Source organism: Hemicordylus capensis, chromosome 1 (assembly GCF_027244095.1).
Source record: "Hemicordylus capensis ecotype Gifberg chromosome 1, rHemCap1.1.pri, whole genome shotgun sequence".
Lineage (NCBI taxonomy): Eukaryota > Metazoa > Chordata > Lepidosauria > Squamata > Cordylidae > Hemicordylus > Hemicordylus capensis.
In genome coordinates, this window is record NC_069657.1 from 75,208,628 (window position 1) to 75,224,885 (window position 16,258).

General features: G+C 42.1%; 1 protein-coding gene across 6 annotated transcripts in view; it reads right to left on the reverse strand.

Annotated features, from left to right (window-relative positions):
• PTGR2 (prostaglandin reductase 2) overlaps window positions 1-15,601 on the reverse strand; it is a 28,714-nt gene extending 13,113 nt beyond the window's left edge. Inside the window, exons 1-6 of one of the 6 annotated variants that reach the window (XM_053286111.1) lie at window positions 15,479-15,584; window positions 11,652-11,728; window positions 5,402-5,520; window positions 3,330-3,521; window positions 1,490-1,660; window positions 290-499 (exon numbers count right to left, since the gene is read on the reverse strand). In XM_053286111.1, coding sequence (XP_053142086.1) covers window positions 290-499; window positions 1,490-1,660; window positions 3,330-3,521; window positions 5,402-5,520; window positions 11,652-11,688 — 729 coding nt within the window. In that variant the 5' untranslated portion in view covers window positions 11,689-11,728; window positions 15,479-15,584. Of the gene's footprint in view, window positions 1-289; window positions 500-1,489; window positions 1,661-3,329; window positions 3,522-5,401; window positions 5,521-11,651; window positions 11,729-14,110; window positions 14,307-15,097; window positions 15,121-15,478 lie in introns of those variants that run through there. The other 5 variants (XM_053286113.1, XM_053286112.1, XM_053286115.1 and 2 more) reach the window with 5 other exon arrangements.
• Between the last annotated feature and the right edge of the window lie 657 nt (window positions 15,602-16,258).

Below are 16,258 nucleotides of genomic sequence, written 5' to 3' on the forward strand. Positions count from 1 at the left end.
CCACAAGTGTACGCACATTGCTACTTCCAGTCACTTCCGGAACAAGGAGGGAACAGGGTGGCAGGGTGGTACGCTGCCGCCCTGCCGGACTGCTTTTTAAGAGAGCACCGGCGGGGTAAATGCAGTGGGCGGCGGGGGGAGTGCACTCTTCCCCACCCTCAAAAGGTGTGTGTCCCCCGCCTTCGAACTGGCCCCTGCCAGTTCCATACATATCCCTAAGTGCCACCAGCATGTGCAGAATCTTGAGTACTGAAAGGGAAAACACAAGATGGATACCATGCATACTCACATGACTTATCACTGCATCACTGATGTCTCCACCAACATTGTCAAAGTATATATCCACTCCAGCTGGGCAAAGCTCACGTAGCCGTTGTGCCACATTCTCTTTCTTATAATTGATAGCTCCATCAAATCCCATTTCTGAGACCAAAATGGAGCATTTTTCATCTGTGCCACAGATGCCAACCACCCTGGAACAGCCCTCGAGGACACCTATCTTTCAAAGAATCACAAATAAAACCAACTACAGTTTGTCCATTTTTAGCATTAAATGTTGGGGGCAATATGCTAAATCATTGTAAACCGCTTAGAGAGCTCCGGCTATAAAGCGGTATATAAATGTAAGTGCTACAAGTTGGTGATGGTTTGTTTTTTTAAATCTAGTTTACCTTGATTGTTCTGTCACTAACAAACTACTTTACTCCTTCCTTCTCTCTATCAGTTTTTATCCTTTTATTTCTCTATATAGTCTTCATAGGAGGCTGACAATCAAATTAACAAATGAAAATAGATAGTGCATCTGCAGTAAAATCAGCCTGCTTTCACCCATTTGCCAATGGGTTGCAATTGGAAAGAAATCTGCATCAGTCTCTTTCCTTCAGGTCAGGCATAAATACACTTAATTCACACAAGTTGAGTTCTTCTTGGTTCACCTGCAAGATCACTGACATGAGTGTGACCTGACTAAGATTATGTAGAGACACTGACTGTTTGTATCAGTGTATCACTGTATCTCCACAGGGGCTAGGTCAGATAACCAGCACCTCTATATGATCCTGATTAGGTTAGGAGTCTAATTGGGTTATGGGCCTATGGTCCCACATCAGTAATCACAAGGGAGCAAAAAAGCACCTTACCTGGGCCACTATTTCTCAGTTCTCCATTTGCAAAAAGGATGTATGGAACATGCTGTTAGTTAGCCACAAGTCTTACTCTTAGGTTACTCCAGCAATATGGGAGTAACAAGGGTAACATGAGAAGCCTGAGACCATGTGGGAGGTCACACTGTAGCTTAGCATGCACTCCTTCTGTGTGGTCCTGGGTTTCTCATCGTACACCAGTGGAATAGAAAGGAGTGCCTACACTGTGGGATAATCTTAATATCAGAATGTGGGGGATGAACAGTAAACACTTCCAACTGCAGCTAATATGGCCTATCTCAAAAGGTAAATCCTAAGGGTCAAAGGCTAATCTTAAACCTGCTTACCTGCCCAGCCAATGAACCACAGGCCCCAGCAGCTCCACTGACAACCATGGTTTGATTAGCACCTGAAGACACATGTCCTTTCTCTCTTATTCCTAGCAAAGCTGTTAACCCAGTCAAGCCAGCAGCACCCAAAAAATAGGAAAGCTGTCCACCAACAAGCTGTGGATCAATCTGAACAGACACAGAAATTGTTTAAATATCTAACATACCCTGCAGTAAACAACCCACTCCTTTCCCCAGTAATGACTCACTCAGATCCCTTGCTTGTCCCATCAACATATTTTCAGATGGATTTATGGCACTGCTGGAGCACCAGTCTAACCTGCTTCCACTCTTGACTTTCCTCCTGCTGTCCGATATTCTGTTGCCATCCCCTCCCAAATGGGCCCAGTTTTTCTTTTTTGGAAATCCTCTTTTAGCCTGTGCCTTTTGTTTTAGTGGCATATATCACCAAAAAAAATCCACCCTGAAACTGCACATGCTCTTGGGATGTATCCCTGCTAGGCCTGGATCAAACAAAGAAGCATGCAGTACTGTCCCATAGGAGACAGGCCATTCTAATTCCTTTCGGTGATGTCACAAGCTTGTTCTACCCCCAGTCCCTTGCACTCAAGTTTTTACCAGGGAAGTAGTAGCAGAGCTGTGTGCAGAACAAGAAGTTCCTAGATGCTTATAAGGAGACCTGTGCACCAGCAGAAATATCAGATTAAATGCCAATCTGATGACAATATGGAACAACATATCAGGGAGGCCAATAGGGCCTCCCCAACCCTATCATTATCAGTGTTGCATCAGCATTGACTAGTTAATCCTTATCAGAAGCCGACTTGGAGAGAAAGTCTCTCCAAGCTAGAGTTGCCATGCCCCCTGAAATTCCAAGTTTCACCCAGATTTTAGGCATCTCACCCAGATTGCTTAGCCCACCCAGATTCGCCCGGATTCCAGCTTTCATTAAATAAAATTTAAAAGCTAAGCTCTTGCCCTTGTAGAAGTGGAGTTATAGAGCAAAACGTGCAGTCACTATTCTGCTCAAAAATTATTTTCACGCCAGTTTACATAATATGCAAATTAGGCACCCGGATCTGGAAAGCCAGAATATAGCAACCCTACTCCAAGCCAGCTCCAGATTTGGATTTAAAGGACTGCACCCCCCCCATATTGGGGGGTGGGAGGCCAAGGTAATCCTCCAGGAAGCATCCATTGGCCCAGTTTGTGCTTCCTGAGAAATTACTGTTGCCCCTCTACTCAGAGGTGCTGTGCTTAAAAACCAGGCTGGAAAGCAGCTTGGACAGTTCCCAACTTGGACTTCAAGTATCGTACCCGTAAAATCAGAGGGGGAAGGTGGGGGGGACCAGTTGGTGCTTTCTGGGGGGGTTCCTTCCCCCCCCACCTTGATTTCAGGGGTGTAGTCCTTAAAACCAGCCCCGAGTCAGCTTGGAGAGAGACTCTTCAAGCAGCTAGGCTGTCCCCACCTATTACTATTAGAAGGGGAAAATTTCTGATAGGACCACAAGGATTTTAGTCAGAATTCCAACTATCTGAGTTCCCTGCTGCCCTACTGGAAATCCTTCTGATAATGGTCATATTGGTCCGATATTCCTATTGAACCGATACAACTGCATAGCCCTATAAGGAAAGCACAGAAGGGCACGCCTTTGAACAAGTAGGCTGTGGCCTTGTGAAGAGCTCTGATGATTCCAATGAGATGGCTCTACACACTGTGTGCAAGCAAACCACCTTAGGTCTTATGAGTTCTACTAAATGTAGAACTCCTACCGATCTTATCAGGGCAATCAAACAGATGTGATTAAAACCTCCTTCCTGTATGTAAGAGTGCTACCTTCTCAAGTTGCTTTCCATTTAGAATGGCCTTTGTCTGCCAGGGCCAGCTGAAGCAAGATACAAAGTCTCCAACAACAAGATGTGGATCTCTGCTTTCTTCCACAACACCAATTCCTCCACCATCAGTGACTTCAGACACCTTCCAAGGCAGGATGTAATCAGAACCAGAGTCTTCATTCATACGGCACCGCTGCAGGGAGGGGGGAAGGCATTGAGGAGAGAAAGTCCTTTAAAAGGCAGCACATAGTTACCCCAAATATCTGTTAACAACAACAAAATCTGGTTACCCATTCTGAAATGTGTATATCCATCTTCAGTCGACTGAATACCAGGATATATTATTTTCCTGTACAGTATTAACAACATACTTGTGTATGTGTGCACACGCACACATGAAGTGAATATAAGATTATAAAAAGAGGAACAGTATCATTCAGTCCTTCTTTAACTAAAAGGCTATTCTTCTGTTAATCGATAAACAACCAGGATTTCTTTACTCTGAGGAATCAAACACAACTTATCTACAAATACTTATATCCAGCCAATCCTGCGCTGGATTCTCAGCTACAACAGTACAGAATGTCAGAATTCTGTCACTGTAGAATGAACTAATTAATAACTGCTTGTATAGCAATAGACAAATATCTATCTTTATTAGAATGTTTTCTTTAGGAAATGATTAGCACACAAAAGCTTCCATTTATCTATGAAATAGAGCCCACAAGGCTGCAAAATATCCCCTGGTCACATATATATATCAGAAAAGATACCCAAAATTAATAGGTTACTGGGTTGTGAAAGGAGAGCAAAACCAAAAAAATCACTCTCTCAAAGTGTTTCTGTGCTTTGATGTAATGCCAAACTTGTTACAGATTATAATCACCTTTGTCAGGGGCTATCTTAAAGCAACAAATCATCTGAACAGTTTTGAAGATCCACTAGACTTCTTCTTCAAAAAAACAATTTCCTGAAAGAATGGAAGAAGTTCTAGTGGAATTTCAAAGCTTGTTCAGATGATTTAGTGCTCTACAACAGCCCCTGACACACATTGGGTATTACAATAAGGTATAGAGGCATTTTGAGAAAGGTTCTCTCACTCTCTGCTTTTCTTCTCTGATTGGGTGCTCCCTTGTTATTTGTGCTTACCAGGCTGTAACCCCTCCTCTGTTTGCAGTAGGGCAAATATATGGAGGCAATCAGACAAAAGTCGCAGAGAAGGAATGAGTGGAAGCAGTCACAGTTACAAAATCTCCCACTTAGTTGAAGCTGCTAAGACAAATGCTCATTCTTCAAATGGCAACCTGGCAATTCTATATAGAAAGGAAACAAGAACTAGATACAACAAGGTGGCAGTAGTGGTAGATATGGACTCCAATCAAGCAATATTATTTTGAATCAAATTTTTGATTACTTTTAAATGGTTTCAACTAAGGGGTTGGGATGGGGAAGTGGTGTCCTTGGGATGAACAGCTGAGGGGAGAGGTGTTGGGATAGTTGTAGTTGGTTCTGTTGTGCTTGTTGTAGCCTGTAAATTTATCTTGAATGAATAAAAAGAGACAAACCAATACAATTTTTGTTCTGCCTTACACAGAACAAAAAGTTCCAATCATGGCTACTACAAGGGCTCTGGGACAAACATTTTCTTTTGAGAATTCCCCTTTTTGAGCTAAAAAGTGAAAAATCCTTCTGGGAAAAGGTGGTGGCAGCATACCAATAAGATCTGGGGGCTCTAGGGGTGCAAAAGTGCCAGCTGTTTCCTCAAGCTGTCCTTTACCCAATGTATGAACCAGAAGTATACATGCAATCCGTATACATATATTTGCTTGGATTCCTGCAGTCATGTCACCTTCAGAAGGGAAATAATCACCAAATTACTTTTGATACTCAACAAGAGGTTTGGAAGCTTGTATGAACCACAATGCAGAAACTAAAGAAAAAAGTCCCAAATGTGCACACAAATCAGATCCTGAGCATACATCAATCTTTGACAATCTTCTATTCAGATTAAATGTTATGGCTGGCCAACTCTCAGGATGTATGTGGTAAACATACCACATACCACTGACTTACCATATAGGGGTCCACAGACAGATACAGGGTACGAACTTTGACTTGACCCTCGGCAATTGTATCTGGTAGGGTGACCTCCTCCATACGGAAGTTGTCTGCAGCTGGCACTCCATTTATGCCTACATAAGAACATAAGCTGGTGGCCATCACTACATCCTATGGCAGAGAATTCCATATATTGTATCTATAATTATGCACTGTATGAAAAAGTACTTTCTTTTGTTGGTCCTAAATTTCCGGGCCTTCAGTTTCATGGGATGGCCTCTGGTTCTAGTCTTGAGAGCGAGGGAGAAAAATTTATCTGGCCACTCTCTCTACTCCATGCATAATTTTATATGCTTCTATCATGTCTCTCTGTAACCACCTCTTTTCCAAACTAAAAGGCTCCAGATGCTAAGCCTTACCTCATAAGGAAAGTGCTCGAGGTCCCTGGTCATCCTGGTTGCCCTCTTCTGCACCTTTTCTACAGTGTCCTTCTTAAGATATGGTGGAAAGGACTATATGCAGTACTCCAAATGTGGCCACACCATAGATTTGTATAAGGGCATTATAATATTAGCATTTTTATTTTCAATCTCCTTTATTTTCATTCTCCACAAGAGCTGGTCTTGTGGTAGCAAGCATGACTTGTCCCCTTAGTTAAGCAGAGTCTGCCCTGATTGCATATGAATGGGAGAGTAGAAGTGTGAGCACTGTAAGATATTCCCCTCAGGGGATGGAGCCACTCTGGGAAAAAAAGAAGGTTTCAAGTTCCCTCTCTGGCTTCTCCAAGATAGGGCTGAGAGAGATTCCTGCCAGCAACCTTGAAGAAGCCACCACCAGTCTGTGAAGACAATACTGAGCTAGATAGACCAATGGTCTGACTCAGTATATGGCAGCTTCCTATGTTCCTAATGGCCCCTAGCATGGAATTGGCCTTTTTCATAACTGCTACACATGCTCCGAGTCACGGATGACCATGACTCCAATATCTCTTTTCTGGACAGTCACTGACGGCTCAGTGTATAGCTTAAGATGGGTTTTTTTTTGCCCCAATATGCATCACTTTACATTTCCTTACACTGAACTGCATTTGCCATTTTGTAACATTTTTTGACTAGAATTAGTCAAATTATAGATTTAATTGATACTATTTAACCCTCAGACAGAGGCTACAGTGGTTAAATTGTTTGGTGTGTGTGTGTTTTTTAATTTGCCACACCAGAGTTCAAATTAATGATCTCTTCTGCAAAAGTATAAAGCAAAGGTGCCCAATCAGAGGCTCTCCAGCGGAATACTCATCGTCCCCACCTACAATGAATTGCAGTTGGGGTTGATGGGAGCTCTAGTCCAACATCAGCTGGAGAGCCTCCGATTAGCCACCCCTGGTATAGATTATTTCTTTACTATCTCCTTTGTGGAAACTACATATCCCGAGGCTTCTCCCACTCCACTCTTCCTAATCTTTCCATTTCCATGATCTTCCCATCATACCCATCCAGCATGTTTCTGCATTTGCCATTCATCCTGCCTACCCTGCCCAAACAAAAACACTGGGCCAGTTCAGAAAAATATGGTCCTCACTCCACTACGCGTGAATGTGATTAAGGCAGGGATGTACCAAGAACACGCCTACCCCAACATTAAAGGATGTGCCTCAGTATGTCCTCTAATTGTGCGTGAGGGGTGACAATCTGAATTACCTCTCTACATGTGCTGCAAAACCCTGTTTAAATAGTGTGTAGAGGAGTGGATGATCATCCCTCACACACGCTTAAAGGACATGCCATGATCACATCAAAATGTCCTTTCATGATATTGGGGTGGGCGTGTTTGTTCACAATCTAAAAACACAAAAATTAAAATAGTTCAAAAACAGTTTAAAACGCCAAAACTTTAAACTTTATAAACTAAAAGCCTGACTAAACAGGGATGTTCTCAAGTCCTTCTTTAAAATCATCTAGAGAAGGGGAGGCTCTAATTTCATTAGGTAGTGTGTTCCAAAGCCTGGGGCAACCCTAGAAAAGGCCTAGTTCCGAGTCACCACCAATCGAGCCAGTGGAAACTGCAACTGGACCTCCCCAGATTATCTTAAGGCAGTAGGGTTCATGAAGAAGGTATTCTCTTAAATACCTTGGACCCAAGCCATTCAAGGCATTATAGATAATAACCAGCAGCTTGTATTTCGCCTAGAAACCTATTGGCATACAGTGTCATTCTTCTAAAATGGGAGTCATATGATCTCTTCAGGTAACCCCTGCTAACTTGGCAAAGAGGCACCTTTTAACGTGGTGATTCTCTTTATTTAGCAGGGGGAGAGTAACTGGCCCTATCCACCCCCAGTACAGTACCTCCAGTGTCTGTTGCTGATGTCTATCTTATGTTTTTGTTTTTTTAATGGATCCTTTGGGGACAGGGGTACATTTTATTTATTTATTATTTCTGTGTGTAAACTGCCCTAAGCCATTTTTGGAAGGGTGGTATAGAAATCAAACAAACAACAACAACAACCACCCAGAGACCAACTTGGCTGCTGCATTCTGTACCAACTGCAGTTTCTAAACTATATACAAAGGCAGCCCAACATAGAGCACATTGCAGTAGTAAAGTCAAGATGTTAAAAGCATATGCACCACTGTTTTAAGGTTGTTTATCTCCAGAAATGGACATCGCTCGCACATCAGCCAAAGCTGATAGAAAAGCCCTCCTAGCCACTGCCTCAAACTGAGACCAGGAAGAGGCTTGGGTCCAGAAGTACTCCAAGACGACATACTTGCTCTTTTGGGGGGGAGTGTAACCCTATCCAGAACAGGTAGATCTAAGTCAGTTCCTAAGTTTCAACCTCCCACAATGAGTCCCACAATGAGTATCTTGTTTGGATTCAGTCTCAGTTTGTTCTCCCTCATCCAACCCATTACCACCTCCAGGTAAGCATTTAGGGAAGTTAGGCCATTTCCTGATGAAGTTGACATGGAGAAATAGATATGGGTTTCATCAACATATTGATAACACCCTGCACCAAATCTCTTTCAGCAGTTTCATGTAGATTTTAAAAAGCACTGGAGACAGAATGGTACCCTGTGGAACCCCATACATGAGTTCTCATTTTAAAGAGCAACCATCTCCAAGTGACACCACCTGTAACCTACCCAAGAGGTAGGAGTGGAACCAGCAAAGCAAAGCAGTGCCTCCCAGTCCCTTAAGGTGCTCCAAGAGGATACCATGGTTGATGGTATCAAAAGCCGCTGAGAGGTCCAAAAGGATCAACAGAGTCACACTCCCCCTGTCAATTCCCAATTGGAGATCATCCAACAAGCCAACCAAGGCCATCTCAACCCCATAGCCTGCCTGAAAGCCAGTCTGAAAAAGGTCCAGATAAGCTGCTTCTTTCAAGACTGCCTGGAGCTGAGTCACTTTGCCCAACCACGGGAGGTTGGAGACAGGCCTATAATTGCCTAATTCTGAGGGATCCAATGCAGGTTTCTTCAACAATTGTCTAACAATTGCCTCCTTGAGACAAGGAGGCATCCTGCCCTCCCTCAGAGAAACATTAATGAACTTAACAAGACCCTCTCCAATAACCTCCCTGCTAGATTGCATAAGCCATGTAGGGCAAGGATCCAGAGAAGAGATAGTAAAGTGAAGTGTCCCAAGCAGTTTGTCCACATCCTCAGTAGTCACAATCTGAAATTGATCCAATTTAGTCATACAAGAGGAGCTGTTGGACAACTCCACAGTAGGCTCTGCAGTAACTGTAGAATCTAGTTCAGCTAGAATAGGAGAGATTTTATCTGCAAAAAATTCATGTAAAACATCACAACAGATAATTGGTGGGTCCAAATTCTCATTCAAAAGAGATGGGGCATGTACTAGCCCTCTCACTCACAACCCTAGACAACTCCACTGGACATGAGCTTGCAGAAGAAATGTAGGCAGAAAAGAACTGCTTCTTTGTTGCGTGCACTACCCGAACACAGATCTTTAAATGTGCTCTGTGTTGTAATCTGTTTAATTCGAGAGAAGACTTTCTCCATTTGAGCTCTAGCCATCTACCTAGCCACTTCAAGTTCTTGTGTATATCAAGCAGCTAATTTAGAAACAGGTAGGAGAGGGTGCTTAGGGGGAAACATGTCTACCACCTTTGTAAGTTCATTATTCCAAGTCTGAACCAGTGCATCGACAATCGTAGGCAAAACCAACCTTAAAGCCTTCCAAGGCTTCTTGGAATCCTATTGGATCCAAAAGACTTTTCAGACAGACCATCCTAATAAGTCCTTCACCCCTGCAGAGGAGGGTTGTGGCTGTGATTCCAACCTTAACCAGATGGTGGTCCATCCATGACAATGGGGAAATCACAGGAGTTCCAAACAAAGAACACCATCCCGATCAGAGCAAAAAACCAAATCGAGAATGTGACCAGCAACATGTGTTGGTCCTGAGATCATTTGGGATAGGCCCATGGTTGTCATGGGCCTCCTGAACTAATCCTTAACTCCTGAACTGATCCTGACAAGTTGGTTCCAAAGTGAACATTAAAGTCCACCAGAATTCTCAATCTGGGAGACTACAACACAAACTCCGCAACCAAATCTTGATTAGGTAGACATAAATAAAACACATTTTACCTTTTAAATTAGGATGAGCTTGGCTGCTCCTACTTATTTTTTCAAACCTGGGTTTGATGTTTGAGACTGCCAATCTAAATTCAGGCTCCAAGTTATTTCTACCGGTTATTTACTTGTTCGAGCAGCAACTGCTGAAAACCCTGATTCACACAAGTAGGAATCAAGCAAAGGGAGTCAATATTTTCATGGCTTTCTTACTTAATTCTTTGTACTCAGCTTGCATACTAAGACAACATTCAGGAAGAAACATTGTTGAGAACATAAAGTGAACAGCCATTCCAACTTCTCTGAGGCTTGGGGAGGTGGACAGCAGGGTAGGCACTGAAAACCACCTGGATGTTCCACGGCTTATAAAACCAAGGGCAGCACAACAATGGCACTTCTTTGGCCACTCACTAGGACGTGATTTCTAGCAAGTGTCTCCCAAGAGGGAACTCTCCCTGGCCCATCAGTCAAAGAAGACCCACTGTTGTGCCTTCCCTTGGATTTGTGAGGTGTCAAACGTTTTTTGGCTTCTGTCTCTGTCTACCTCCTATCATCCCTGACCATCTCCACACATGTCCTGTGAGGTCCCTGCCCCCCTGATAGCTCCCTCCTAAGTTGTTTGGGGACCCCTTTTAAGTTGTTTGGGACTCCCCAGGGGGTCCTGGCCCCAGTTTGAGAACCCCTGCAGTAGAACATACTGTCAGTAAACTGCTAAAGACTGAGCTGTAAAGTCGATTAGACCATCTTCATCTTAAAATACTATGCTAAGCTATAACTTATAAAACTACTTCTAAACTGAGCAGCGTCCAAAATGGATCCCTATGTGCAAAGATTCTAACAAGAATCTGCAAGTTCTTTGCAGGTTTCAGATCTGGCTTTGATAATTATTTAAAGATATCTTCTAGCAACCTCAACCATGTAAACGTAAAAAGATAAGGCTCAAGGATGTCCAACAGCGTTACAAGCCTGAGGGGAAAGAGATATTGACAACTGGCCAAAAGCAAATATGCAATCATCTCAAAGTCCATGCTTCAAACTTAAGATCAGGTTTATGCCACTAAACTTTTACCTATAGTTATTGCTAGGAATCACTTGCGTATGTACAGCTCATATAACTTAAAACACACATTTACTTTGGACAGCTTCCTCACCCCATGCTTCATATGCCAGTGTGGTATAGTGGTTAGAGTGCTGGACTAGGACCGGGGAGACCCAAGTTCAAATCCCCATTCAGCCATAAAACTAGCTGGGTGACTCTGCGCCAGTCACTTCTCTCTCAGCCTAACCTACTTCACAGGGTTGTTGTGAAAGAGAAACTCAAGTATGTAGTACACCGCTCTGGGCTCCTTGGAGGAAGAGCGGGATATAAATGTAATAATAATAATAATAATATGAGGATACTGATTAAAGCTATTGCTTATGCTGTTTTGCTCTTGTACAAATAGACAAACATTAATTCTCACATCTAGTATTCAGGGAGAGGAGGTCTCCTGTGTGTGTCTTGTAGAAAACCTGCATAGACAGATAAAACTTTTTACCACAGGCCAAACTCAACAGCTTTCTGCAGAAAGCTGGCTTCTTTCTGCATTTTCCCTTTCCTCCTTGTGATTTTATGCAACCACACCAAACTCACTTCTGCACTCCATCAAGTAGATACATACCAGGGCGTGAGTTCAACACCACTCTTCGTATAATCATTAGCCCTCCAGCTGGAAAACTGCATAAGATCTTAGCTTCCCTGTAAAGTAGAAGTTCCACATTGACAAGGCTTTTTTTAAAAAAGAGGACTAGGGTGAAACTAACATTTAAGAGTAATTAAATGTAAGAAAGCAAGTGGAGGGAAGTTAAATTCCTCATCTGCCTTGGAGAACAACACATCCTCTGACTGCAAGTCATGGAAACATAAGAATACAGAAATGCCAGAGCTCCATGTAGAAAACATCCAGCAGAACATTGTGCTTTTTTCTCCTTGAGTACTTGCAGGTATGTTGATGGGAAACAAATTAGCAAACACAGAAGGTGAACAACAGATTGGGAAAGCACAGAATGTAGAAGAAAGTGGGAAACAGCTAGAAGTGCTAAAATATGTGAACAAAAACCGTACAAACAAAAATTCATGTTAAAAATAATTTTAACATAAATTTTAGCACTTTGCCATGTGTCAGAGACTGTTCTGGCAACGAGACTCAACTGTATCACTTTTGAAAAGCATTTGCAACCTTGCCTTTTCTAGAAGAATGGGATTTCAATTGGCAGAAGTCAGAGTTCTCCACAAAACTTCTGCTAAAAGGAAATTAGTTTCCAACAGTAATGACCATGCTAGTAATAGATCTTCCAGCATGCAGACCACATACAGATAGATCACACTGACATAATAGAAACTTACTTAGTTTATTCAGAATAAAGATTTAAACACCCGTTCTGCAAACCGTTATGAATGGGAATAACTTGATTCATACACACTACACTATAAATTAGCCCATCTGTTCTTGTTGTGCTATGTTAGGTGTTCAAAACGGATTAAAACCTCCTTGCTCATGTGGAAATGATGTTGATGGGTTTCACTAACCATCCCAATATAGGTAAAATAGGATTCCTTCAATATTGGCATGATATTCTAAATATTGTATTTTATTTCAATATCTGACACTTTAGAGAGACAAAGGTGCAGCTGAAGCTATGCTTTTGTTTTTAAGGGGTAGAAAATTGATATAAATGCATAACTGCACTGCATGTACTGCCTTCCAAATGCTGACAATCTCAGCAGCTTGTTCAAAGGAGGAGCAGAAGTGACTGGAAACCCAATCATTGGAACAGCAGTAACACAAAGTGTCACAGAGCATTCAGACCATGAAACCTTTGAAAGCAATATGCTGTCATGCAAGGACTGGGCATTCACCTTTGGATTATGTAAGTTCTATTTTTAGGGAGATGTTAGGCTAAAATTAGAACTACACGGCATTTCTGATAGTGGTTTTTAGAAGTTGTGGGAAACAAATACAACAGATTCAATTATGATGACCTTAACAGCAAATACAGAATGTAAATGAGTTTTAATTAGTACACTTTAAAATCACATGCAGACAACAAGATATGTTCGTATTACAAGTGTCATGAAAGAATGCCAAGATAATTTGACTTTTTAATTTATGATCAACATTAGCAAATAATCACATTATCCAGTGAAGAGCTTCATATGTTTTGGTGTGTGTGTTTAAAGTGACATCTTATTTAATTTGCGTGGTTGAGGTTCAATCATTCTAACAAATGTACATTTGTTGCAAGGTGGGAACTGAACAAGATAATTAACTGCTTCCTTGTTTACCCTATGATGCAATATGGGGAGTGGGTGGGAAGTGATTTAAGAGTGCCATATGAGGGAATCCACTCATGTTTCAGGCTTGACCTATATATTAAGGCTGTAGTCCTATGCACACTGACTTGCAAGTAAGTCCCAAGGAAGAAAGTACGTATTTCCCAGTAAATGCACAGAATTGTGCTACATGTTTCTAGTGAAAACAATTAACAGAGCAATCCTATGCACAGGATTTCAGATAAAATGGGAGTACTACTAGGATATGCTTGCCACAAAACACGTTTCTTTGTTTTAAAATAAGTTACTGTTTCACCCATATTGATAGCATTGCTATTATTATGCTTATTATTATTGTTGTTGTGTGAGCAATAAAATAACTGCTCTTAATGTCCACGACTTCTTTTACAATTTAATCTTTTATTCAAGAGCAGGGCTTGCTGAGAATCTTGCCTTCCTAAAGCAGCATCCCTTTAACTTAATATCTCTCTCCCTCAGCTCTTGATAACCTTTTTGGACCTAGAGATTAGTGAATTACAAAGTTTACAGCACAGCAGCTTCTAGCCCATATTGCGCCAGAGGCCAGAGTACAATTCAAGCAGTCATCTCTGAAAGTTTTAATTCACTTCCTGCACAAAAGGACAGGAGCTTGCTCAAGAAGACTTGCAATTCAGGCTGATAGACAGCCTTTTCAGAGCACATGTGCTCTGGCCATTTTTTAATGTTTAAAATTTACAATACAATAAAAACATAGGACATAAACAAAACACAAAAGTTACAAAATGACAGCAAATAAAATCAATTTACCTGTAACATGCACAGCATAAACATCAATTAAGTACATTACAGAAGAGGAGTATTTTCACAACCTTTTTAAATGAATACAGCTACAGAAGTGGCCTTGGGTGGGGCGTATCCCTAGAGAAATAATGCCATTAAAAATACATAAAGACAGATCACTGTAGTGAGGAAAGGGGGAGCACCCTGCTACTATTACCTCCCTCTCCACCCACAACCCCACAATGCAATTGCATGGAACTATGGTGTTTAAAAAGGACCATCCCTTTAAGGAGCTGTGATCTTGGGCGGGGGTGGGGAATAGATGCACTGCCCACTGTATTTGGAGCTTTGGAAGTTCGCAACACTTTTAAGCAATCACTTGGTCCAATACAAGTTACTATTTTGCTTATTATGGGCCTTTTATTCCAGAACGACAGCCTTTGAGAAAACTTCCAACCGTTTATTTGTTTCAGGCATTTTCTCCAGTGTGTGGAAAGTGTGACTTTGCTTCTCTCAAGTGCAAATCCTAGTGTATTGCTTCATAAGACAAGCAGAATACTGCATCATCATCATCATTAAAAAAAACCAAAACCCAACCAAAAACACACACACACGCACAAACGGAGCTATGCATTTCAGCCACATCACAAGTGCATCCGGAACTAATGTGAAACGCTGTAAAGCAGGACCTTTCTCCTACATGTTTTGTCGATAGCAGTTGGTAAGAACGTCTGGAGGCACACCTATCTACTGCAGTCTAAGTACAAGTACAGAAGAATGCTAGGAAAACATGATGGAATTTGTTCTAGGGAAACGCTTAGTCCACATTCGTCATTGAGTTAAGAGAGTTCAATATCATATTCTCGAAGTTCTATCAGAACATGTCATCCACTTTCCTGACCACTCCTACTTATGCAGTACGCACAGAAGCACAACAGGATCCCAGTCCTATTACACAGTGTTGCAACAGATTTTGTTAGGGGAGTTGTCTAGATTAACTTCCCCCTTCTTCACCTTGGCTTCTGCGGTTTTAACAGCAGGAGAACGTGTAACAAGTTACGCTTTTCTCATCACAGCATCAGGAAAAGCTTCACCTGCTAAATATATACCTCTCAGGCAGCTCTTGCCATGCAGTTGTTAAAGGGACAGGGACCCTTTTAGGAAAGGCGGAGGAATACATGTTTAGCTCCCTAGCTTAGTCAGAGACCAACCTCATCAGCAACGGAAGTTGCATTATTGCACACTTTAGATAGAACTTACTTAAGCGAGGGGTGCAAGGAAGCTGAATACTCATGTTGGGAAGTGGGGGAAGAAGTGGGGGGAGAGCATGAAAAGAGTCTTGCAGCAGACTCTGTTTCTCCCAGACAACAGTTTACTAGTCAGTACTGTACTCACCCTGGCTCGCGTCTCGCCTGTTCTCTGCGCGAGCCTGGTAGCAGAGTCAGAGAGTAGCATAAAAGCTCGAGGACCCCTCAGCGTTCGCCTACCCTGCCTCTTAAAAGGGTAAGGCAGGAATTCTCAGAGCCTCTTAAAAGGGTAATGCAAGAAGGACTTTCAGCCTGAAACCATGTAAGTTTATTCCGAAGCAAGGCCCATTGTGTTCAGGGGGGCTTGTTGTCAAGTGTTCCTGGGACTGCAACCTTCCATTACTTCATGTCGGAAACAGTGGAGGTTTATGTCTTTAATGCTGCAATCCTAGGCAAGGACACACACTTCTCTACGACCAAGCCCCGGTAGAAAAATATTAGGTAATCCAGCCTGTCGGAAAACGTGCCTTTTGACGTGGAAGCCCTGCCCTTTAATTTCGAATGAGTAATAGGAAGGAAGGCGTCTTGAATTGTTGTGTGATGTGTGAAGTGCATTCTGTGCATGCTCAGCAGCATTCTTTTTTATTCAGTCATTTGTTCCAGGGCTAATCCTGCAAGGTTTGGAACAGGTTATTGGGATAAAGAGCCTTGGTGCAAATTAAACCGTGCTTCATAAGGAACCTCATCTGTGTTATTCTTTACCGTTAGGGTATTTCCAGACGGAGTATTTACTCTGCAATTATCACATCTTACTCATTCACAAGGAGTTCACATAACATTGGCATCCCTTTGTTGTCTGCCTGTATTTTCCCATGTTCTCACATTTACTTACACATAAAATTTGATTTTTTTCAGAACAGCAGTAGAA